At 41.4% G+C, this 19,737-nt stretch overlaps 1 protein-coding gene across 1 annotated transcript in view; it reads left to right on the forward strand.

Moving 5' to 3' along the window:
• Positions 1-7,722: 7,722 nt before the first annotated feature.
• elna (elastin a) overlaps positions 7,723-19,737 on the forward strand; it is a 53,066-nt gene continuing 41,051 nt past the window's right edge. Inside the window, exon 1 of the mRNA XM_039622853.1 lies at positions 7,723-8,034. Coding sequence (XP_039478787.1) covers positions 7,959-8,034 — 76 coding nt within the window. The 5' untranslated portion in view covers positions 7,723-7,958. The remainder of the gene's footprint in view (positions 8,035-19,737) is intronic.

Here is a 19,737-nt window from a genome sequence, read left to right on the forward strand (position 1 = left end):
ATGGTTTGGACCAAGCTTTAGCTATCAGACACATGTCCTCACATTTGTCTCTAGAGTACTTTGTTGTGCAGAGGAGTTCAAGGCAGCTTACTGGTCAGATGTGTCTGGGGCAGGAGCAACAGAAGTAAATAAGATAAGATAAGACAACTCTTTATTTTCATTGCACAGTCATACTTAGTACAATAGTACAATGAAATTGGAAAACTGTCCCATGTTGGGAAATAAGCACAACTAAACACAACAAAACACAACACAGTAAACTTTAAAGTAAACAAAACGTGGAAAAAAGGTATGAATCATAAATTAAAGAATGAATGTTCACTGCACATTATTGCCCCCCAAAAAAGTCCAAGGAGGTAACTAATCAGGTTAGCTGTTAGCATTGATTAGGGCTATTGCCCTGTTGTAAAAGCTGTCCTTGAGTCGGTTTGTCCCCGATCTCAGCAACCAGAACCTCCTGCCACACCTCCACCTTCAAATACAGAAAGAAGGTGCTGCCTTCTGGCTTAGTGGGCACATGGAGAATTTACATTACATTAATGTACTAGCACCACTGACTGTGTACAGGAAGGTTATTAGCTCAGACTTGCAGCATACACCTGTTGGCTCCGATCACGTTCACACCATAAACGACCTGCTCTGGAATTCATTTGGAACTGGATCCAGACCACCACCTCTTAAGTGTCTCGCTGCTTGTGTTTTGGTGCAATTATCATGTTCACACCTGCCAAATAAACTGCTATAAGAGGGAAAAAGAAAGAAAGTGCAATTTAAAAGGACTAAACACGACAGATGTGAAAACACCCTTAAATAAAATGCAGCTCTTGGGTTTGTTGCAGTTGCTCTGAGTATTGCACAGACTGGCCTCTGGGTGAATTTGCTGGGACGTCCACTCTAGTGAGGATTGCAGCATTATGTTAACACACCTGAATGCATCGGACCAGTAAACTGTCAAAACTTCCGCTTTTATAGAGGTGTTCACACTTGCTGATGATTACTTAATCAAGTGCACCACCTGGCTGCTGGTTACCCTTTTAATTCCTAGGGAAGCAGTTTTCTTAGTTTTGAACAGAACTGCAGAGTCCTGTGAAAAATTTTTGTCACGTGACTGTTTAGTTCATTTACTCTGGTTCTAAGTTGGTGAGTTTGTAAAATGGTTTGGGTTCTTTAAACAAAGAGAAAATCCCAAGCAAACTCTAAACAAAAAAACGTGCGGCATACACCCGATAAATGGTTTAGACTGAGGTGGATCACATTCTCAACATAAACACGTCTCTGCAGATCTGGAGTTTGTTTGGAGATAACCTCCTCCAAAGGGTCTTAGTGTGGTTGTTTTGGTCTACACCCATGTTCACAACCGAACCACACGGGCACACACAAGGCCTGAAAGCAAGACCAACGTAAACAGGCTAAACACTGCATGTGTGAAAATATCCTTCGATTAATCATCTCCACCAATGAGGTTATGTAATTATTGTGGTTTGTCTTTTTTTCATTTCAATTTCCTTGTTTGCTTATTTGTAAGCAGGATTACTCCATTATGGGTGGATTTGCATTAAAACCTTTTTCACAGCTTGGCTCAACTTAGAAGTAACTCCTTTTTGAATTTCAGATCAAGGGTCTGAGTACAGGAATGTTTTGGCACTGCAAGGCAGGGCAAAAGTGAACAAATATCAAATTTAAAGAAGAAAAACTAAGAAAGTATCTAAATGTTCCCACAAAATTATCACTAACTAATCATATTCCATTTGGAGTCTCAGTAAGATGTGAAGTTTCAACTGCTCTTTGCTTTATAGCATCTATTATCTGTCTGTTATCAAATTCTGAGGAAAACTGATGGAGGAAACTGGGTCAGTAAGTTTTGAAGTGGTGAATTTATTTGAATGCCTTTGACTAAATCTTCAGTAGGTTGGAATTTAATATACTAAAGTTTATATATAAAGTTTGTGTGCCTTCTTGGAGAGCCCTCAAAAGTTGACTTTACAGACTTTATTTCCTTTCTAGCAAAGCCAAAAATTCAAAGTGGATTATATTCCACAACTTTGCCAACTGTAAAAGGTCTTTTCTAATCCTTGGTTAAGGCAGTTTATTACAGTGTGAAAATCCAAATGCTGCGGTATGTTGAGCAATGCAATGTGACACAAAGAGGATCCAAAGTCTCACAGAGATTTACACTGACAAATCAAAGGAAAAACCACATAAAGTGTCTCAGTGGTAAGGTGTCAGGAAACCACGTGCCACAAGAACTGCTTCAGTGCATCTTGGCATCGACTCTCTTGAATGCTACTGAAGGATGAAACTCCATCCTTCCAAAAAATTTTTCCCTCATTTGGTTTTTTGATGATCATGGGTGAGGTCTGTCTAAAACACTGGCCCGAAGTCTCCCAGGGGTGTTCAGTTGCTTGATGATCTGGTCATTTGTCAATTTCATATTCATCAAACAGTTCTGTGACCTTTGTACCTTAAAGATTGAATCCAAAAGAGATCACTCCCATCAAGGCAGAAACATATTTTATTAGAGGATACAGTCATGTGAAACGTTTTCACAAGGCTCCGTGCAGGCCTGTGAAAAGCTAAGTAAGCCCATATTCTTGCATATTCTTGAAGTAATCATTTTCTGTATGACTATCAGTCTCTCACTTCATCACGGGGGAATTTGGGCCCATTCTTTTTTACAACAGTGTTACAGTTCATTGACGTTTGTTTCAGTCAGGTTGAGGTCTGAACTTTAACTGGGCCATTGCAACACCTCGATTCTTTTCTGTTTCAGCTATTCTGTTATAGATTTCCTGCTGCGCTTGGGATCATTGTCCCATCTCGTGACCCAGTTTGGGCCAAGCTTTAGCTGTCGGACAGATGGCTTCACATTTCACGCTAGAATACTTTGGTATACAGAGGAGTTTATGGTTGACTCAACAACTGCAAGGTGCCCAGGTCCTGTGGTTGCAAAACAAGGCCAAATCATCACCCCTGTACCACTGTGCTTGACAGATAGTATGAGGTGTTTGCATTGATATGCTGTGTTTGGTTTTCTCCAAATGTGTTGCTGTTTATTATGGCCAAACATCTCCCCTTTGATCTCATCTGTCCAAAGGACATTGTTCCAGGCGTCTCGTGGTTTGTTCAGAGAGAGAACAAAGCCTGGCAACATGTCCAAACAAGCCATACTTGTTCAGTTTTTTTCTCATTGTACTGTCATTAAATTAAACATGCTAACTGAGGCCTGTAGAGTCTGAGATGTAGCTCTTGGGTTTGTTGCAGTTTCTCTGAGGATTGCGCACTCTGGAGGAACTGACCTTTGGGCGATTTTGCTGGAACATCCATTCCTGGGAAGATTTTGACATTGTGTTAACACACACCTGCATGCTCCAGACCAGCAAACTGCCAAAACTTCTGCTTTTATAGAGATGCTCATGCTTGCTGATGATCAGTTAGTCAAGTACATTTGATTAGCAGCACCTGGTTCCTACTGAGCCTCTTAATGCCTGTGGAAGCAGTGAGGGAAAAATGTTCTTTTTCACATGACTGTAAAGGAGTTGATTCCAAACAATTTGTACTATTTGCAGTGAACCTCTAAGTTTAGAAACTGACCCAAACCAGAACAATGTCCTCGACAGCATAGCAGAACTATTACACCACCATGGCGTCACGGGATTTGGGGTTTTCTTGAATTTGTCTGTAAGTGTGTAATTCTTAGAACATAATCAGAAGGTGTTATTGAACAGCAACCTTGTCTACTAGCTATTCTGCACTGATTAACACACCTGCTGAAATGCATTAATTTTCTTAATCACTGAGGATCTCTTGAGGTCTGGACTTCTTCCAGCTGTCAGTGGCAACCCTGAACAGGCTGCCTGCCCACCAATTATCTTAATTGAAAGATAACATTACAGTTACACAGTTGACCTAATTACATCACATTACGGTGAGCCAAATTAGTGAATCCATGTCACACTAGCTCCTGGAGATTGGCTACTGCGCTGAAAAACCATAAATTCTGGACAATTTTTCCTTGTGGAAAAAGCAAAGAGAAATCACAGGTTTTTAACCCATCAGCAAAGCTGTTACAAAGAACCAATAAGTTCATTGTCTAATTAATAGCAGTGGGCTTTGTGTGACCTCTCATCAGAGCCCATGTTCAGTCTCAGCTCTTTTGGCAAAAACACCATCCAACTCAGCCCAAAGGAAGAATACCAGACATGAGCTAAAATAGACATTTAGCCTCGTGAATAAATTGAGAAAAACGAAGCTCTCATCCAGAATACACTTGTTTCCCAAACAGAGTAGTCAGCTGGGGTTTTTGGTTTGAAACCAAACATGGAAAGAATACCGCCATGCAGAATGCAGGATTAGGTCAGTGTCGTCCTGATGTTTGGATTGTAATTAATGATTTACTTTAATCACAAGAGTTGAGAGCAATTTAAAACTTTCCAGGATCTTGACTGGAATAGACTGTTTTGGACTTGTTCGGTGCGTTTGATGAGTTTACCGAGGACAACACATGTTTTCATTTACTGTTGAAGTCTGACTTGATAGAGTGTATGATAGAGTGATATCGTAAGCATATATAAGTTGCCTTTTGTTATGAGTGGTGATGTGGGGAGCACTCCTTCAGGAAGATGGGCATAAATGGAAATTATTTCTAATTAGCTGAGAAATTCAAGCTGATCCATAACAGCATGACTCAACATCATAATTCAAAATATATGCCTTGCCTTCATTCTGATCGAACCTGTAACAGCTGATATTGTTTGCATGCCTTACCTAACTTCAAGAAAATCAACACGAGGGAATATGAACGTTAATGGTGGACGTCACTACTATGAAGGATACTGTGTATCTTGGAAGGCAAGACCCATTAGCATGCATGCAACAACCCAGTCTGTCAGGTTTGTGTCTGAGAGAGTAATGGCTTTGGCCGCAGCTCTCGCCAGTAAAAAAGTACCTCTGCTTAACCTCTTCCACTTAAAATCCAAAATATATGTCCCAGAGCAGAAAAAAAGAGATGCACAATGACAGCCTTGTCAGCAGTGAGGTGTTTTGTAAGTAATGGCTCGGCGTGTGGAGCCAAGATCAATCTGCACGCAGGTGTCTGGAGAGGATGTATCACGTTAGTGATCTAACAGTGGTAATGTTGTGTCTATGAAACACTGACAGTGTGACACAGTTAATGAGTGGGGAGGCAACGAAGTTTTTTTAAACTGATTTGTTGGCGTTGGATTTTTTTAAACCATGAGTAGAAAATACAGCGAGCTGTTTATCTGCTGTATTTTTCCCCCAAGGTAGTTTTGGTCACCTGTGGATTCAAAGACAAATATATCACCCACGTAAAAGTAATGATTTGGAAGCAAGATTTGTTGAGCTCAGCTCTGCAGGTGTTGTTAAATATGCTTAGGCAGGACTGACTGAGAAGAATTTGGTTTGAAGAAGTGGTGAAGTGTGAAGATGGATGCTTCAAGGGTCAAGTCAGTGAGATCCTTCTATTACAAAAGTGAAAACAGGATAATATGAAATAAATGAGATAGAACGGTTGCCTCACAGCAAGAAGGTCCTGAGTTCAAGTCCACCATCTGGCCGGGGTCTTTCAGTGTGGAGTTTGCATGTTCTCCCCGTGTTTGTATGGATTCTCTCCGGGTACTTCGGCTTCCTCCCACAGTCCAAGACGTGCAGTTAGTGGGGTTAGGTTCATTGGTAACTCTAAATTGCCTGTAGGTGTGAATGTGAGTGGAAATGCTTGTCTGTCTCTATGTGTTAACCCTGCGACAGACTGGTGACCTGTCCAGGGTGGACCCTGCCTCTCGCCCTAAGGCAGCTGGGATAGGCTCCAGCCCATCCGCAACCCTGACAAGGATAAGTGGAACCGGATGGATGGATGGATGGATGGATGGATGGATGGAGAAGGTGTAGATAGAGCAGTTACAGTAGTTTAAATAGATGGAACTAAATAAAGGAACACTTTCACAGGTGGGTTTTAAACTTCTAATTAAAGGTATTGACAGTGTAAATCAACCAATGTGAGTTCTACGACACCTTGGAGCCACATCCTCAAAAGCTCCATTTCTCAGCCTGGACTGAGGCAACTTTGGTCAGTAGACCTCAAAGTCTGGCAAGTTACATAAGGATTATAAAGCTCACGGACACAGAACATTGACTGTGAAGAGTACAGAGAGTCCATCTATCCATCCATTTTCTTCCACTTATCCAATTCAGGGTCACAGGGGGACTGGAGCCTATCCCCACTTCCATAGGCCGAGAGGCACGGTGCGCCCTGGAGAGGCCATTAGTCTGTCACAGGGCTAAAACAGATATTCAAATACACTCACACCACTCACGCCTATGAGCAATTTAGAATCAGCAGTTAACCTAACAACACTAACTGCATGTTTTTGAACTGTGTGAGAAAGGTTAGTACACAGGGAGAACTCACACAAACATGGGGAAAACATGCAAACTCCTCACAGAAAGGCCCTGGCCAGATGGTGGATTCAAACCCAGAACCTTTTAGCTGTGAGAGAACAGTGCCACCATGCTGAGTTCAGGAAGTGATCACCAAAATCTTGAACTAAGCCTGAAACTTTGTCACATGACCTGATGAGAAACCTTGCAGCAGCCTTCTGGATCTTTTGTAGGGTGTAGGGTGAGCCTTTTCCTTTTTCACAAAACATCAAGTTAGTGCTGGATTGGGTGACCCTGTATCCCTTTGTTACACTGCAGTAGGCCTCGGCTGCTGGTGGCTTCTCATAATGCACTGAACGTTGAACTTCTCCTTTTTCTCTCTTTATGCGTTTACACACAAATTTGCATTTAATTATTACTTATAATTTATCTCAGGCTCTCTTCCACAGTGTGTTTTTTCTCCTGGCTTCCTCTTTCCTGAGAAAGTTTCTTCCAGTTAAAAGGGAGTTTTTCCTTCCCACTCTCACCATGTGCTTGCTCAAAGGCAGTCATTGTATGTCTATATAGATCAAACCAAACTGAACTGAATTTGATCCAGGAATGATTTGCTCAATAAATAAAATGTTTTGCGGATCATAAAAACAGGATCGTACAAGACAACCAACTTATTTATCAACACTGAACAGCTGATCAAATGTAAAGCCACCAAAGTTATCACAAATAAAACTTCACTATCTAAGGAGCACAATTACATCAGTCAACCATGAAGCCTGACACTGACTGATGTCCTCATGAACTTTCTGAGACACTGACTAGCTCCCAAGAAACATCATCCTTGGCTTCTTCACGCGGTGTCATCTTTGAGTGACGATTGCTGCCTTTTCCATCACGGGTTGCCGGGCACCACATGCTTCAGTTTCCCTAGCTGTTTATGGAGCCAGGGACATTTTTAATATGTGGCTCTTATAGTTGGTGGAAAGATGCCGACTCTTGCTGTGTTCCTTTCCCCCCTCTATCCTCAGATTTTTGTGATTGCTTGGTTAAAAGAGTTGCAAGCTCGTGGCACTGCAAGTGTTGAAAAGCAACGAGCTGAAAATTAAAACCACAGAACGCAGGTAATTATCTGGGTTTGTTGTTTGCTCTTCCTCAGCCTGTAACAAATAAGTATGCTCTGTATCCGTGCAAATGCTTGGCAGACAATTCAATCCCTTCTGGATGGGGGTCTTTCTTGCTCCCTCTCCCTTTCCCTCTCTGTATCTATGTGTGTGTCTCTTGCTCTCTCTCTCTCCCTCTCCTTGCTGGCAGGAGCGTCTGTGCTGCTGGCAGGAGTGACCAGAATAAAAACAGCAACACCAGACATAGACGAGGAAATAAAGCAAAGTGATCCATTGAACCAGAGTGTTTGCCCTCTCATAATTACATCGAGCTTTTCCCTTTTTTCACCCTCCCCCTGCTTTTTTTTTTTTTTCTCATCACTCTTTGAGACTTCGGGGCTAGTGGTAATTAGCCAGAAGAGAATAAAACCAGCTGATCGGGAGAGGGGTGGTGCATTTTGGAGCGAGATGGCTAACAGAAACATTCTGTTGCTCTTCTGTGGACTCTTCGTCTTAGCACTGATTCAACCCTCTCTTCAAGGAGGTAAGTGCATAACCGCAGGTGAATGGAGTCATAATTATTGCTGCATCAAAGCTTTAGAACAGGTGCAAAATAAATTTTTCCTAAACTTAAAATCCTCAGTCATCAAAATTTCTGCTGATGCTTATTAGCCACAAGGCAGCAAGAAGTACATATAAAGGCTTTATATAATAAATAAAATTGATTTTGTTTACATCAGATGTTAAACTTGTGCAAAATAAAAATGCAAATGTAAAATGACCTCTGCATTATATTGCTTGGTATGCTTGGTTTGCTGATTTATTGATGACTGCTGCTCATTTGATTTTTATTAATTCCCACACTACAATCTATATAGAAAAGAGTTCTTATTTTATGTTTCATGTATGCAAAAAGTGTGTATGTACATGCTGTCTATGACTCCACACTTCTGTCCCATGAGTTTAAACATTAAGTTTTAAAAGCCACCTATTTATCTTAATGATTGCACTCCCCTATTGCATCACTATTATTGTGCAATCTAAATGTAAACCATAACAAGACGCCCCTCAAGTCTCCGAACTCGCTTCACATGCATGTCTTTTAATGCATTTCAAACGCTTGACCTGGCTCCTGTGTGCACACCTATCCATGTGCGTGCTTATGTTTATATGGCTGCAGATCCAATCCAAAAAATGTAAGAGGAGGCTCCAGCTGGCTCTTCTTTCTGCTCAGGAAAAAACACATACTTCTGATTCACTCCTGATGAACTCCTGCGTTGGACAGAGTGAATGTGAGAGTGACTCTAAAAGCTTTCAGCAGCTCTTGTAGCATTGTGTGTGTGTACAGAACAGAGGAGCTAGTTTCAAGTGCAGTTTGAAGTTGAGACTTATCAGTTTCAGACTGAAAGGGAGAGAGTTTGCCTCCCACTATCATTCAGCTAGTGAGTTTGCTTTCTCTCCTCTGCCTGCATTGCTTTGATTGCTTCTTAGTCTGGGATTTGGCTGAGATTCTGAGTTATTCCGTCCCCAACTGGAAAACATGTCAAGCATCTGGGACTGGGTATGCTGTAGTCCATTTGTTGTTGTATTTATTTGCATAAAAGTTACAGCTGTTTATATTCCTTATCTTCCAGTGTCCAAGTGTACTTTTAGATGCATTATGGATATGCTGTTAGAGTCCTAAAATAAATATTTTGTCCATATAAAGTCTCACTTTTTCTAGCTGTCTTCATCTGATTGTAGAATTTCTTTATCCGCTCTGGTCCCTGGCACATCCATCATGTCTTCTCGGTGCCAGGCGCATTTCTATGGAGATTTTGAGGTACTTTCATGAAAAATATATAGCAGGTAAAGGAGCCAGCAAATATCAATATTGGCTTAGCAGCGCAACTTTGATCTCAAGATGAGTGTTGAATCTATCCATTTCAAACATTTCTGTGGTGCTCAAACTAGTTCCATCTGTGTCTGTGCACTCTAACCTGAAAAAACCTTCTGGGTACGGTCCAAGGGTAAATTATTTGTGAGTAACACGAACCTCATTAACACCCAATCCACCCATTTAACGGTTCTGCCCAGAAAATGCCTCTTGTGCTTGACAAATTCACGCTTTGAATTATAGTGGACTGACAACCCTCTCTGAATAACTTCAGTCAACAAATGTAAATGAGAAATGGATCCTGGAGGAAATATACAGTTACTATAGTTTGTTTGTTTGGATCTCCCTCATATGATGAAAGAGGCGGACCAACTTGAAGCTCTATAAACAATGCGTCCTATAGAACACTAGCTATGGTTTAAGTATCTCAAGTACCTCAGTCCATATGTTGCATTCACACAGACAATAAAACAATCCCACGTTTTGAGCTGGCTTCAAGGACAGACAAGGACAGAGTTAATGGCACAACTCCGATTGGCAGGACTTGGCTTTGAGCTCAGATAAAAAGAGGGAAAAAAGCAGTTTTCTTCCTTCAAAGTGTCCAAAGAATTCAGGAGTTTAGGATTTTTTTTTTTTTTAATGCCGCTGGAAGCCAGTTCCACTCATTTGGCATTAGTCAGGATCAGCCTCAAGGAATTTCATACATTAATCGGTGCCAGTCGCCTGGCTCTAGGTGAACTTAAATGCATTGCAGAGTGGACTGCCATGCAATAGCCAAAACACCAGTGTTGACGTGCAGCAGTACCTGAGCGTTACTGGTGGGTACTTAAACTCGATGCACTACTTTATTGGTAGCATGTGCTGTGAACACTTCTTTGGCTTTAATCCCTCCTCTGGTGGGGTGGGGTGCCAACCACAGTATACTGGATTAATGTGACGTATAGGTGCTCCCAGCGCTCAACAGCTCTACTCTGCAATTACTGAAGCAGTCTATTTGAAGTACCGTCTGAACAAGATGCAGGTTTTTTGGCGGCGGGGGGGAGATTTTTCCAACAAGGTTCTTCTTCTGCTTCTCTCTAGCTGGAGCCACACAAGCATTTTAATTTGTTGACGTTGAGCGGTTTGGTGTAATTTCCAGCGAGGTGACTTCATTCAGTACACATTTGGATAGAAGCTGTTTAGTTACAAGCACTGATTGGTTTGTTATTGTGAAAGAACTTTTATTCCATGTATACATGTCCCACTCTGGCGCATTTCCTAAGAAAGTGCGAGGGAATTGTACAATTCCAACCATGTTTTACATCAAAGAGGTTTTGCCCTCCTGGAAAGTCACTCTCTGCATCAAAGCACAAAGCCAGGAGCGATTACTAACACGTTGGCTTTCCTATCGCTCTTTCTTTTTTTCTTTTTTTTACTATAACTACTGTTAAGAAGGTTACACAAATCGGAGCAGGGGTTTAGGATGGATGAGTTGTTTTAATACACATTATGTAATTTGAAGAAGAATGCACAGCTAATGTCCAGGGAACAACCTCTTAGTTCTTGCACTTCTTTTTTTTTTCTTCTTTCTTCTTCTTTCTTTGACTCACTGCTTTGCAAACCCAATGTGTTACGATTTAAATGCCTACAGGTTTTGGATAGTAGTCACTTCTCACCACTGCTACAAAAACATATCAATAATTTGTTTAGCTCTTACTCTTTGTGTGTAAATGTCAGTCTGAGCATCTTCCAGTCAGATGTTTGGTCTGCAATCGAGGAGTGCCAAGTGTTCAACAAAGAGGCACATTATCTCCGATGATTCATTCCAGCCACTATGCAAGCAGCCCTCACCAGGCTGCGAGCTGGTAGGTGTAATCTTACTGGGCCAGCAATCTGAAGTGGCTCCAGTCAGGAATTTTTTCATCTTCGGCCGCCATGGCTGATGTCCAACTTCTTCTTTTAGGTTTACAACAAACACCATTACAGCACAGTTTTTTAATTAGAAATTCACAAATGAGGATAAGCTGATGAGAAAAGAGGGAAATAAACTATAATTTTAATCAAATACATTACGTCAGGTTAATCAAAATCATCAAAATCCTCTGCTGTAAAACATCTTGTGTTGTGATTGATTTGGGGTTTTTTTGTCTTGGATTGTTCACAATATGTAGTCCTGTGAAAAACCAAATACACCTTTACTAATTTCATAGAAATTAAGAGGGTAAGTTGCAGCCAAATGCTGGTAATCAAATGCACTCCATTAACTGATCAGCAACAAGTGTGAGCATGTCTATAAAAGCAGAAGTTTTTTCCAGTTTGCTGGTCTGAAGCATTCATGTGTGTGTGTTAACACAAAGGTCGTGTCCAAATTCATGGGCTGCGTCCTCCTGAGGACCCGGTCTTCGCGGTCTACGTGGGCCGGGTCCTCAGAAGGTCGGGTAGGCCGGAAGTAAACGGCTGTGAAATTGGACGGTCTAGCCTTCTGATTAGCGTCACCGCTGTCTCGGTGGAGTTTAATAAACTCAGCCGTCTGCTCCTTGCTATCTAAAATATAACAGGACACTGGTGTAAATTCTCGACCATCTCACACTTCTTTTTAATCAGTTTTCTGTTTGATGTTTATTCAGCTGTGTGAAAATCCTGGAGGAACCCACCCGGGGGATTAATAAAGTTTTATTTTATCTAATCTAATCTAATAACTTTAATCTCAGCCAAACCGATTTACTCACGAACAAACAAAACACCGAAAAAAGCCAAACAATAACATTTTTAGGTTGTCTAAGTGACTTATATTACGTTTAACCTGAGTAGCGAAAGTCCGCGGTGATCTGTAAATGATGTGCCGGGAGCTGTGCTGTTCTCGGCGACTTCAGTGAAGTTTATTTTGTGACTCAGAAAGATTAGTAAGAGTAATTTTAAAACTTAGTAGCGGCCGCCATTGTTGGAAACTGGAGTTTGGCTGGGCCGCGCTATGAATTCTGGGATATAGTGGGCCACGAAGGACACACCCAACCCATCCTTCAAATTCGGGGAAAATGAGGACGCATTTGTCGGCTGCATTCGGAGGAGTCTACGAATTTGGACAGCCTTCAGCGCGTCGCTGTGACGTAATCAGTCTACAAATGCGGCCTCAGGAGGATGCAGCCCATGAATTTGAACACGACCAATGCCATCTTCCAATATTGTGATGGGTTCCAGCAACCCCAAAGACAGCCTGTGCAATCCTCAGAGAGACTGCAACAAACCCAAAAGCAACATCTCAGACTGTACATGCCTCAGTTAGTATATTAAATGTTAAAGTTTCAGACTTGAACAGCTTAGGCTTGCAGGTCTGCTGGAATAACGTCCTTTCGACAGATGAGACCAAAGTGGAGATATTTAGCCATAGTGCATGGCGCCATGTTTGGTAAAACCCAAACACAGCATATCAGCACAAAAATCACAGCCCTGGTGGAAAGATGATGTTTTTAGCTTGTGTTGCAACTATTGGACCGGGGCACCTTGCGGTCACTGAGTCAACCATGAACTTCTCTGTACAACTAAATATTCTAGAGTCAAATGTGAGGCCATCTGTCCAACAGCTAAAACTCGTTTTTTGACCATGCAACAGTACAGTGATCCCAAAAAGACAAAGGAATGGAAACAAAAGTGTTGCAATGGCCTAAAGTCTAGACCTAAACATGATTGAAATGCTGCGGTGGGACCTTTTAAAGAGAGCTGTGAAGTGAACCTACAAGTTGTTGAATCATAGAGCGTACTTAGATTTTCACAGGCCTGCGTCAAGTCCTGTGAAAATCCTCCTTTTTATTACTTTATAGGGGATTTCTTTGCAATGCGCAACACATTTTGAGAAACAAAACTTTATTCATACCTTAAACTATATTTTAGTCAGCACAATTCACAGTGCAGTTATGTTCAGGTGTCCCATCAGTTAAGTTGGTTTTTATGAAGTCAAAAGAAATGCAGGGCACACATTTTGGAACATTGCAAACAGCGGATAATGATTTTAGTCATTTATGGTCCTTTTAATATTTCATTTGTAACTCTGTTGGTTCCACTGCTTGATACAATCACATAAATCAGATTTTGGAGGGGAGTCATAACATGAACAACTTGTTCCATTAGCTTGTAGTGATTTCACATGGTTGATGGTTATCTCCAACCACGGCCCAGTTTCCTCCATAACGCTCAACTTTGCAATCCTCACACCGGAGAGCCCACAGCAGCTGCTCCAAACCCATGTTTGGTTTCAAAGGCATGACTTTCCTAATCTTGTAATGATACCCTGTCAGCTTCCAGTAGAAAGCTTCACTAGAGCCACCAGAGAGTGAACCCTGACAGGACTGAAATCTGGTCTTGTGAGTTGTTAAAATTCTGCTCACCACATGCTTATGTTTCGCTTCAGTCACTGAAACAAGATGGGAATCCGTAGAAAGGGAAGTTGAAATCAGTTGGGGGTGAGACTAACATAGATTTTAACTTTGAAAAATTTCATTTTCTGAACTGCTTCTCACATTTTTCCAACATGCTTTGGAAAATAGTGCAAAAATAGTGAAATGGATGACTGATTGGCCAGCTGTCATGTGTCTGATAACGGGAGATGTAAGAGTGCCAGGAACCGCAGTGTTTGCTTCACTGCAGTGCTCCTTGGGTTGCGCTACGAGAGCTTTCCATAAAGAGAGAACCAAACCTCCTCTTCTGGGACAGCGGTTTTGGATACATGATGTGAATACAGCAAACAGCTGCTAGTTTGCCAAAACATTTCTAAATTTTATCTAAAGCGATAGAAATACAGGCGCGGAATCGTGTAAATGTGATGTAAACACTGTCCAGATCTGCCAATACTTCACAAACTATGCACCGAGATCACAATGGTAATGGCTCTGTAAGCCTTTTATGAAGGGAATGCCCTCATTAACTGTTTACGAGATCACATGTGCAAGTGCTGTGTTTGTGTGTGCGTGTGCATGTATGTGTGTGTGTGTGTGTGTGTGTGTGTGTGTGTGTGTGTGTGTGTGTGTGTGTGTGTGTGTGTGTGTGTGTGTGTACTCGCATACGTAAGCGTGTTTTGCATGCACAAGTCAGGCAAATTGCTCAATCAATTCCAAAGACCAATTATTAAACAGCCACTGCACAGGGTCAGGGAAATGTCACATTACTCACCCAGCTTGTTGTAAATGAAGTAAGACTAAGATCTTTCAAAGAGCAATTGTAAAAACTGCCATTAACTTGGGTGGTACTATGGAAAAATTCGTCATTGGCTTTGGTTTGATTTAGTAACAAAACAAGATCTGACTTACAATTTCCTACCTTCTCTACGAGCCAGTCATTATTTTTGGGCCCAGTAACCCATATCCTCATAAAAATCAAGTGTGTAAGCCAGTGTACATTTTCCACTTAGGCTATAATTTGTGATAAATTCATGAATTACAATGGAAGGCTTTGCTGCCAGTTTTGATGCTCAGGCAATACATCAAATAAATTATCTTGCCAGCTGAACAGCTGATAAACATGTCACTTTTTAATTTCCAGACTGACACTCAAAACATGACATTAGGCAAAGCTAAACATATCTGGACACGGGCCTTTCCACTTGTTAGCTTGTGTCTGGTGAACTACGTCATTTTAACAAAACTCAAAACAAGAGAATTAGGCAAACCCAAAACACTACGTCCACATATGTGGACGCGTGTGAAAATGATTTCTATCTAAGCCTTCAGGCTTTTCACAGATTGTCCTCTTTGTTCTCCGTAAATGCAAATGCAAATTCCCTGGAAACTGAATAATCAACTCTCGTCAGAGTTTGAATGTCAAGTGTTGACAAGATTTTCACGCTTGAAGCAACCCTCATTGCTGATACACAAATTTAGAAAGTATTTTTCTTGCATACGGTAAAAATATAAATGATGTGAGGTTGAGATTTTCCACACAGCTGCAACTTGGCTGTGATTTATATAAGACTGGAAGCATACGTTTTAAATAAGTGGCGCGCCTTGATCTACCGATAAGAAACTGTCTTATAAAACAGTGGCTATTTTAAAAAGTAATAAAAATCTGATTAATGACACTTCAGACACCTTTGTAAGAAACGTGTCCCTCTCTTAGGGAGTCTACGAAATGTTGCGAATCACTAAAATAACAGAATACATGACAGGGTGAGGAACACTACATGTTGTAATGGGGTACTTAAATGCACCAACACAATCTAGAACTGTGTGTTAAGCCACTCACAGGGGCCCCTGTAGGTAAAGTGAATAATGTTGAGCATTTTGCTGCAGTACAATGATCTGCTGGGGAATCTTAGGTCCTTGCATTGACCTGGCCTCCAAACTTCCCAAATCCCTTTCCAATTGAGCATCTGTGAGAAACATCAGAAAAAGCTGGACCCAGAAAGGCCCCACACTACAATCCACATCCCAGTGTCACAGAGCGGAGGATAGCCCTATGGATCCCCTGTCTCCCCTGTCTATGATGCTGACTGGGTGTTTTTTTTGGCAGCAAGACGGGCAACTCCACAGTTTAACTATCCAAAAACTTTGTTTATTAGCTGCTTTCCCCTTAGCTAGGAGTGATGGGTTAGCTGTACCCTATCCATGCTGTTATAGGTCCAGAGGCTAGGTAACCCCAGATCAGGTCATTTATTTGACACAGGCCTAACATGCTCACTCTGACATCCACACCTACAGTACGGCCAATTTAGAATCAGCAATTAACCTAGTGAGCATATCGTTAGACTGCGGGAGCTGCAGAGAAGGCAGAGGTTCAGTATCTTGCACAAGGATACGCTGACATGCAGAGTGGAGTTCACTGCAGCTGTTGTTTTTGCTTTCCGTGGTGGATTTTTAGATCTTTGAAGCTTTTTCCCGGTTCTCTCGTTGCTCTTTTCCCTGTTCTGGCCCCAGTGTCAGCTGATCAGCAATCAGCAGAAGTATACTTAATGCTCCTTCAGCGATGCACAGTGAAGGTCTTGGAGGATTGCACAGGAGTGTATACGTGTTTGGTGAAAAACCCTCTTTCCCCCATTAGGAAAGTGACAATCCCCACTAGGGTTTAAATACCTGGGACTTTCCACCATTTGGTTTCAGAACTGAAGAAGTCTCTTGGCTGAGAGGTATGGAAGTCCATTTCCGCCACTAAAAAAAAAAAAAAAAAAAAAAAAAGTATCCATAACTCGAAATTTCGACCTATTAACTCGAAATTTTGACTTATTAACTCAAAATTTTGAGAGAAGTAACTCAAAATTTCGAGTTAGCTCTGCCAATCAGTAATCTACGTGGAATGCGCTCTCAAAACCGAATCGCAACAAATTGGCACTTTTGAGAGTACGTTTGCTGATAGTAGCGCCATGTGATTCAGCTAATAACACAAGGATTTCATCATTTGGAAAGCCACACTGAAAATAATCAGCAATTTGTGCATTCATTAACTGGCTGTAATACTGGTAGCTTAGCTGTAGCATTTGTAGCTGAGGGCTTCAGCTTCCAGGTAACAAGGAAATGACGTCATTCACATTGATTACCGATTGGCAGCGCTAACTCTAAATTTTGAGTTATTAACTAAAAATTTTGAGAAACGTAAGTCAACATTTTGAGCTACTTTTCTCTAAATTTCGAGTTAATAAGTCGAAATTTCAAGAAAATAAGTCTATCGAGTTATGGATCCTGTTTTTGTTTTTTTTTTAGTGGCAGAAACAGGCTTCCATAGGGAGGTGAAACATCATCACGAAAATGAAACACGTCCAGTCACTTTCTTTCTAAACTCCATAGACTACGATGACTTGAATGACTGAGGACCTACACAGATAGACTATAAACTATGCTTGAGTTCTATCTCACACGGTAGTCCCGCTTGCGCTTTTGTTAATCAGAGGCAGCCAATCAGAAGAATGTTTGCTTAAAAAAAAAGCTTATTTCAGACAGTGAATAAGCTGTAGAGCTGCACCAAAACCTCAGGATAGGGATTATTGTGTAAATGGTGAAAAAAAATCCTCTCGTACAGTCCAAGAATCAAATGATGGAGGTGAAAATGAGGATAATAGGCTGTGTTTAATGTTGTGGCTGATCAGTTTGTGTAGATTTGGATGTGAGGTTTGGATGTTAGCAATTATCCTGAGGGTTACAGACAGTACAAAAGTGACTTCTTTTCCTTCTCTGTCTTTATTTTTTGCAAAGTTACCACTGAAGTGTAGCTCGGTGTCGTCTAGTTTACTGGCTACACCACATCAAAAACTTTCTTGACATCTCTTGACAAGTTTCAGCGCTTGTCTTCAGTCCCCCCGCCTCCAAAATGTGGCGTAAGGGTGATTCATATCTGGCAGGCCCTTAGACAGCATGTTAGGTGAAAGTGGCGAATTATTATGTCTTTGCCTCTGTGGTGGGTGGAGTGATTGCTCTAAATGTTGCTCCTTTATGTTACACTCAAAAGTGATGCAGCAATAGCTGTTCCTGCTGGTTTGCTGAATTATTTAATGTGGTGAACCACAGTGAGGCAAGCTCCAGAATCTTCCATTATTAAGAGAAAACTAGAAATTTGTGCTTTAATCTTAACATCGTCTTCTGTGATTAGCATGCAAAATACCACAGGAAGTCTCAGGATCTCGCCACTAGATAATGAACTTTGTACTTGCGACTGGCTTACTTTGCTGATGACTAGCTTACTGAAAACCCATTCACTAAGAGCCCCACAGCTGGACCGCATTCAAGTCCAAAGTGAAACTGGTGATAAGTCAAAATTGCTGCCAGGGTTCCCGTGAGTGCATGTACATCATCACCCTCTTAATATGCACAGAGCACTCTACAGAAAAAAATACACTCCGTACAGCCTATCTAGGTTGTAACAGTCACTGACATTTAACTGATAACGAGAAAGCTTATTTCTCCCTACACAGCAGCCAGTTAATATTAATATTTTCTTTTCCCCTTCTTATTTATCCTAAGTTGTCACAACTTCTTCTTCTGTTCCAATGTAGATAACCTGCACCAAGGTTTCTACACATAAAATTATATTTGTTATGATTGCCTTTTAGCTTTTACTCTAAAAAAAAAAGGAGAGGGGCTTTTGCGGGGTCACCAGTCTTCTTTTCTCAACACCATGCACATCACAAACACCCAGCAAACCTGACTGTACAGTAAATTCTGCTTCGTCTAAATCCTGCTTGCTCTCCGAGTCAGTCTTGTCCTCCACACACATTCCAACACGTTCCCATGACCTGGCTGAGTTCATGAGGAACATAAGCACATGATGATGATGATTATTAAGAAAATCATGAAGAAATCTTCAAATTTATTGACGTAGGTCAGGACACTTGGCAGAGGTCAGTTTGTGCCTTATTTGGATGCGCGGTCTTGGTGAACCCGGTGCACTCTGTGGATGTGGTACAGTAGCACGACTGGATTCTAAGCAAAAGGGAAACTGGAGCAGACCCGCAGTCCGTCCTGCCTCACTTACAATGCCAGCACAGGAAATCCTCCTTTTGATTGCTAAATGAAGGAGCAAGATTGAGAACAATAACTGTGCGTCCACTGTGTAGTGCCTTGCACTTGAGCTCTATGCCATGGAGCCACGGGCATGGGCAAACTAATAGAGACAGACAAATATGTGCACTGCATTTCAAATTAATACAGAGCCCTTTTTTGTTTCAGTCTGCAAGGCCAAACCTCAAGAAATGTGATCAGTCCAGCACACTGATCCTTCCAGCTAGGATAGGTTAAGAGACACCCTATCATTTGTCCTACACTGCAGACAACCACAGGGGTTATAAGACCCTTCTTGGCGCATTACTTTTTGCTCAACACAACATTTTATCTCTTCATCATAAACAAGCGTGTTTACCCCTAAACTATGAGCACAGTTGCATAGTAGCTGAAGGAGTCTAAGGAGCTTGGAAAGAAAAGCATCTGGACTTCTTTAAGATGCTTGAAGACGTTTCACCTCTTATCCGAGAAGCTTCTTCAGTTCTAGGGACAAATGGTCAAATGGTCCAAACGCTTTTCTTTCCAAGCTCCTTAGACTACGATGACCTGGATGACTGAGAACATTCACAGACATATGAGTGTGACACTGTTGTCCATAGCTTCACTGCAAACTACTTACAGCTGTGTCAGTACATTTAAATCAAAGATTTTCATACTTAGCTTCCTTGTAATTTAATAATCCAGCTGTGTGTTAACAAATATCTTCTTCTTCCAGTCCAGGTGGTTCCTGCAGCATCCTCTAGGACTTTGCGCTTCACTAGTTCCCCCCACTGATTAGCACTGCTTTATTAGCCTCAGCTATAAAACTGATAATACTGTTGCACAAATCAAAAAATATATCACAGGTTGTTAGTGCTTTCTTCAATCCAGCGTACTCGATCAAATGCATGGGCTGTTTTTTTAGTGGCATGTGTGATGA

The sequence above is a fragment of the Oreochromis aureus genome, linkage group 14, assembly GCF_013358895.1.
Source record: "Oreochromis aureus strain Israel breed Guangdong linkage group 14, ZZ_aureus, whole genome shotgun sequence".
NCBI classification, from domain to species: Eukaryota; Metazoa; Chordata; class Actinopteri; order Cichliformes; family Cichlidae; genus Oreochromis; species Oreochromis aureus.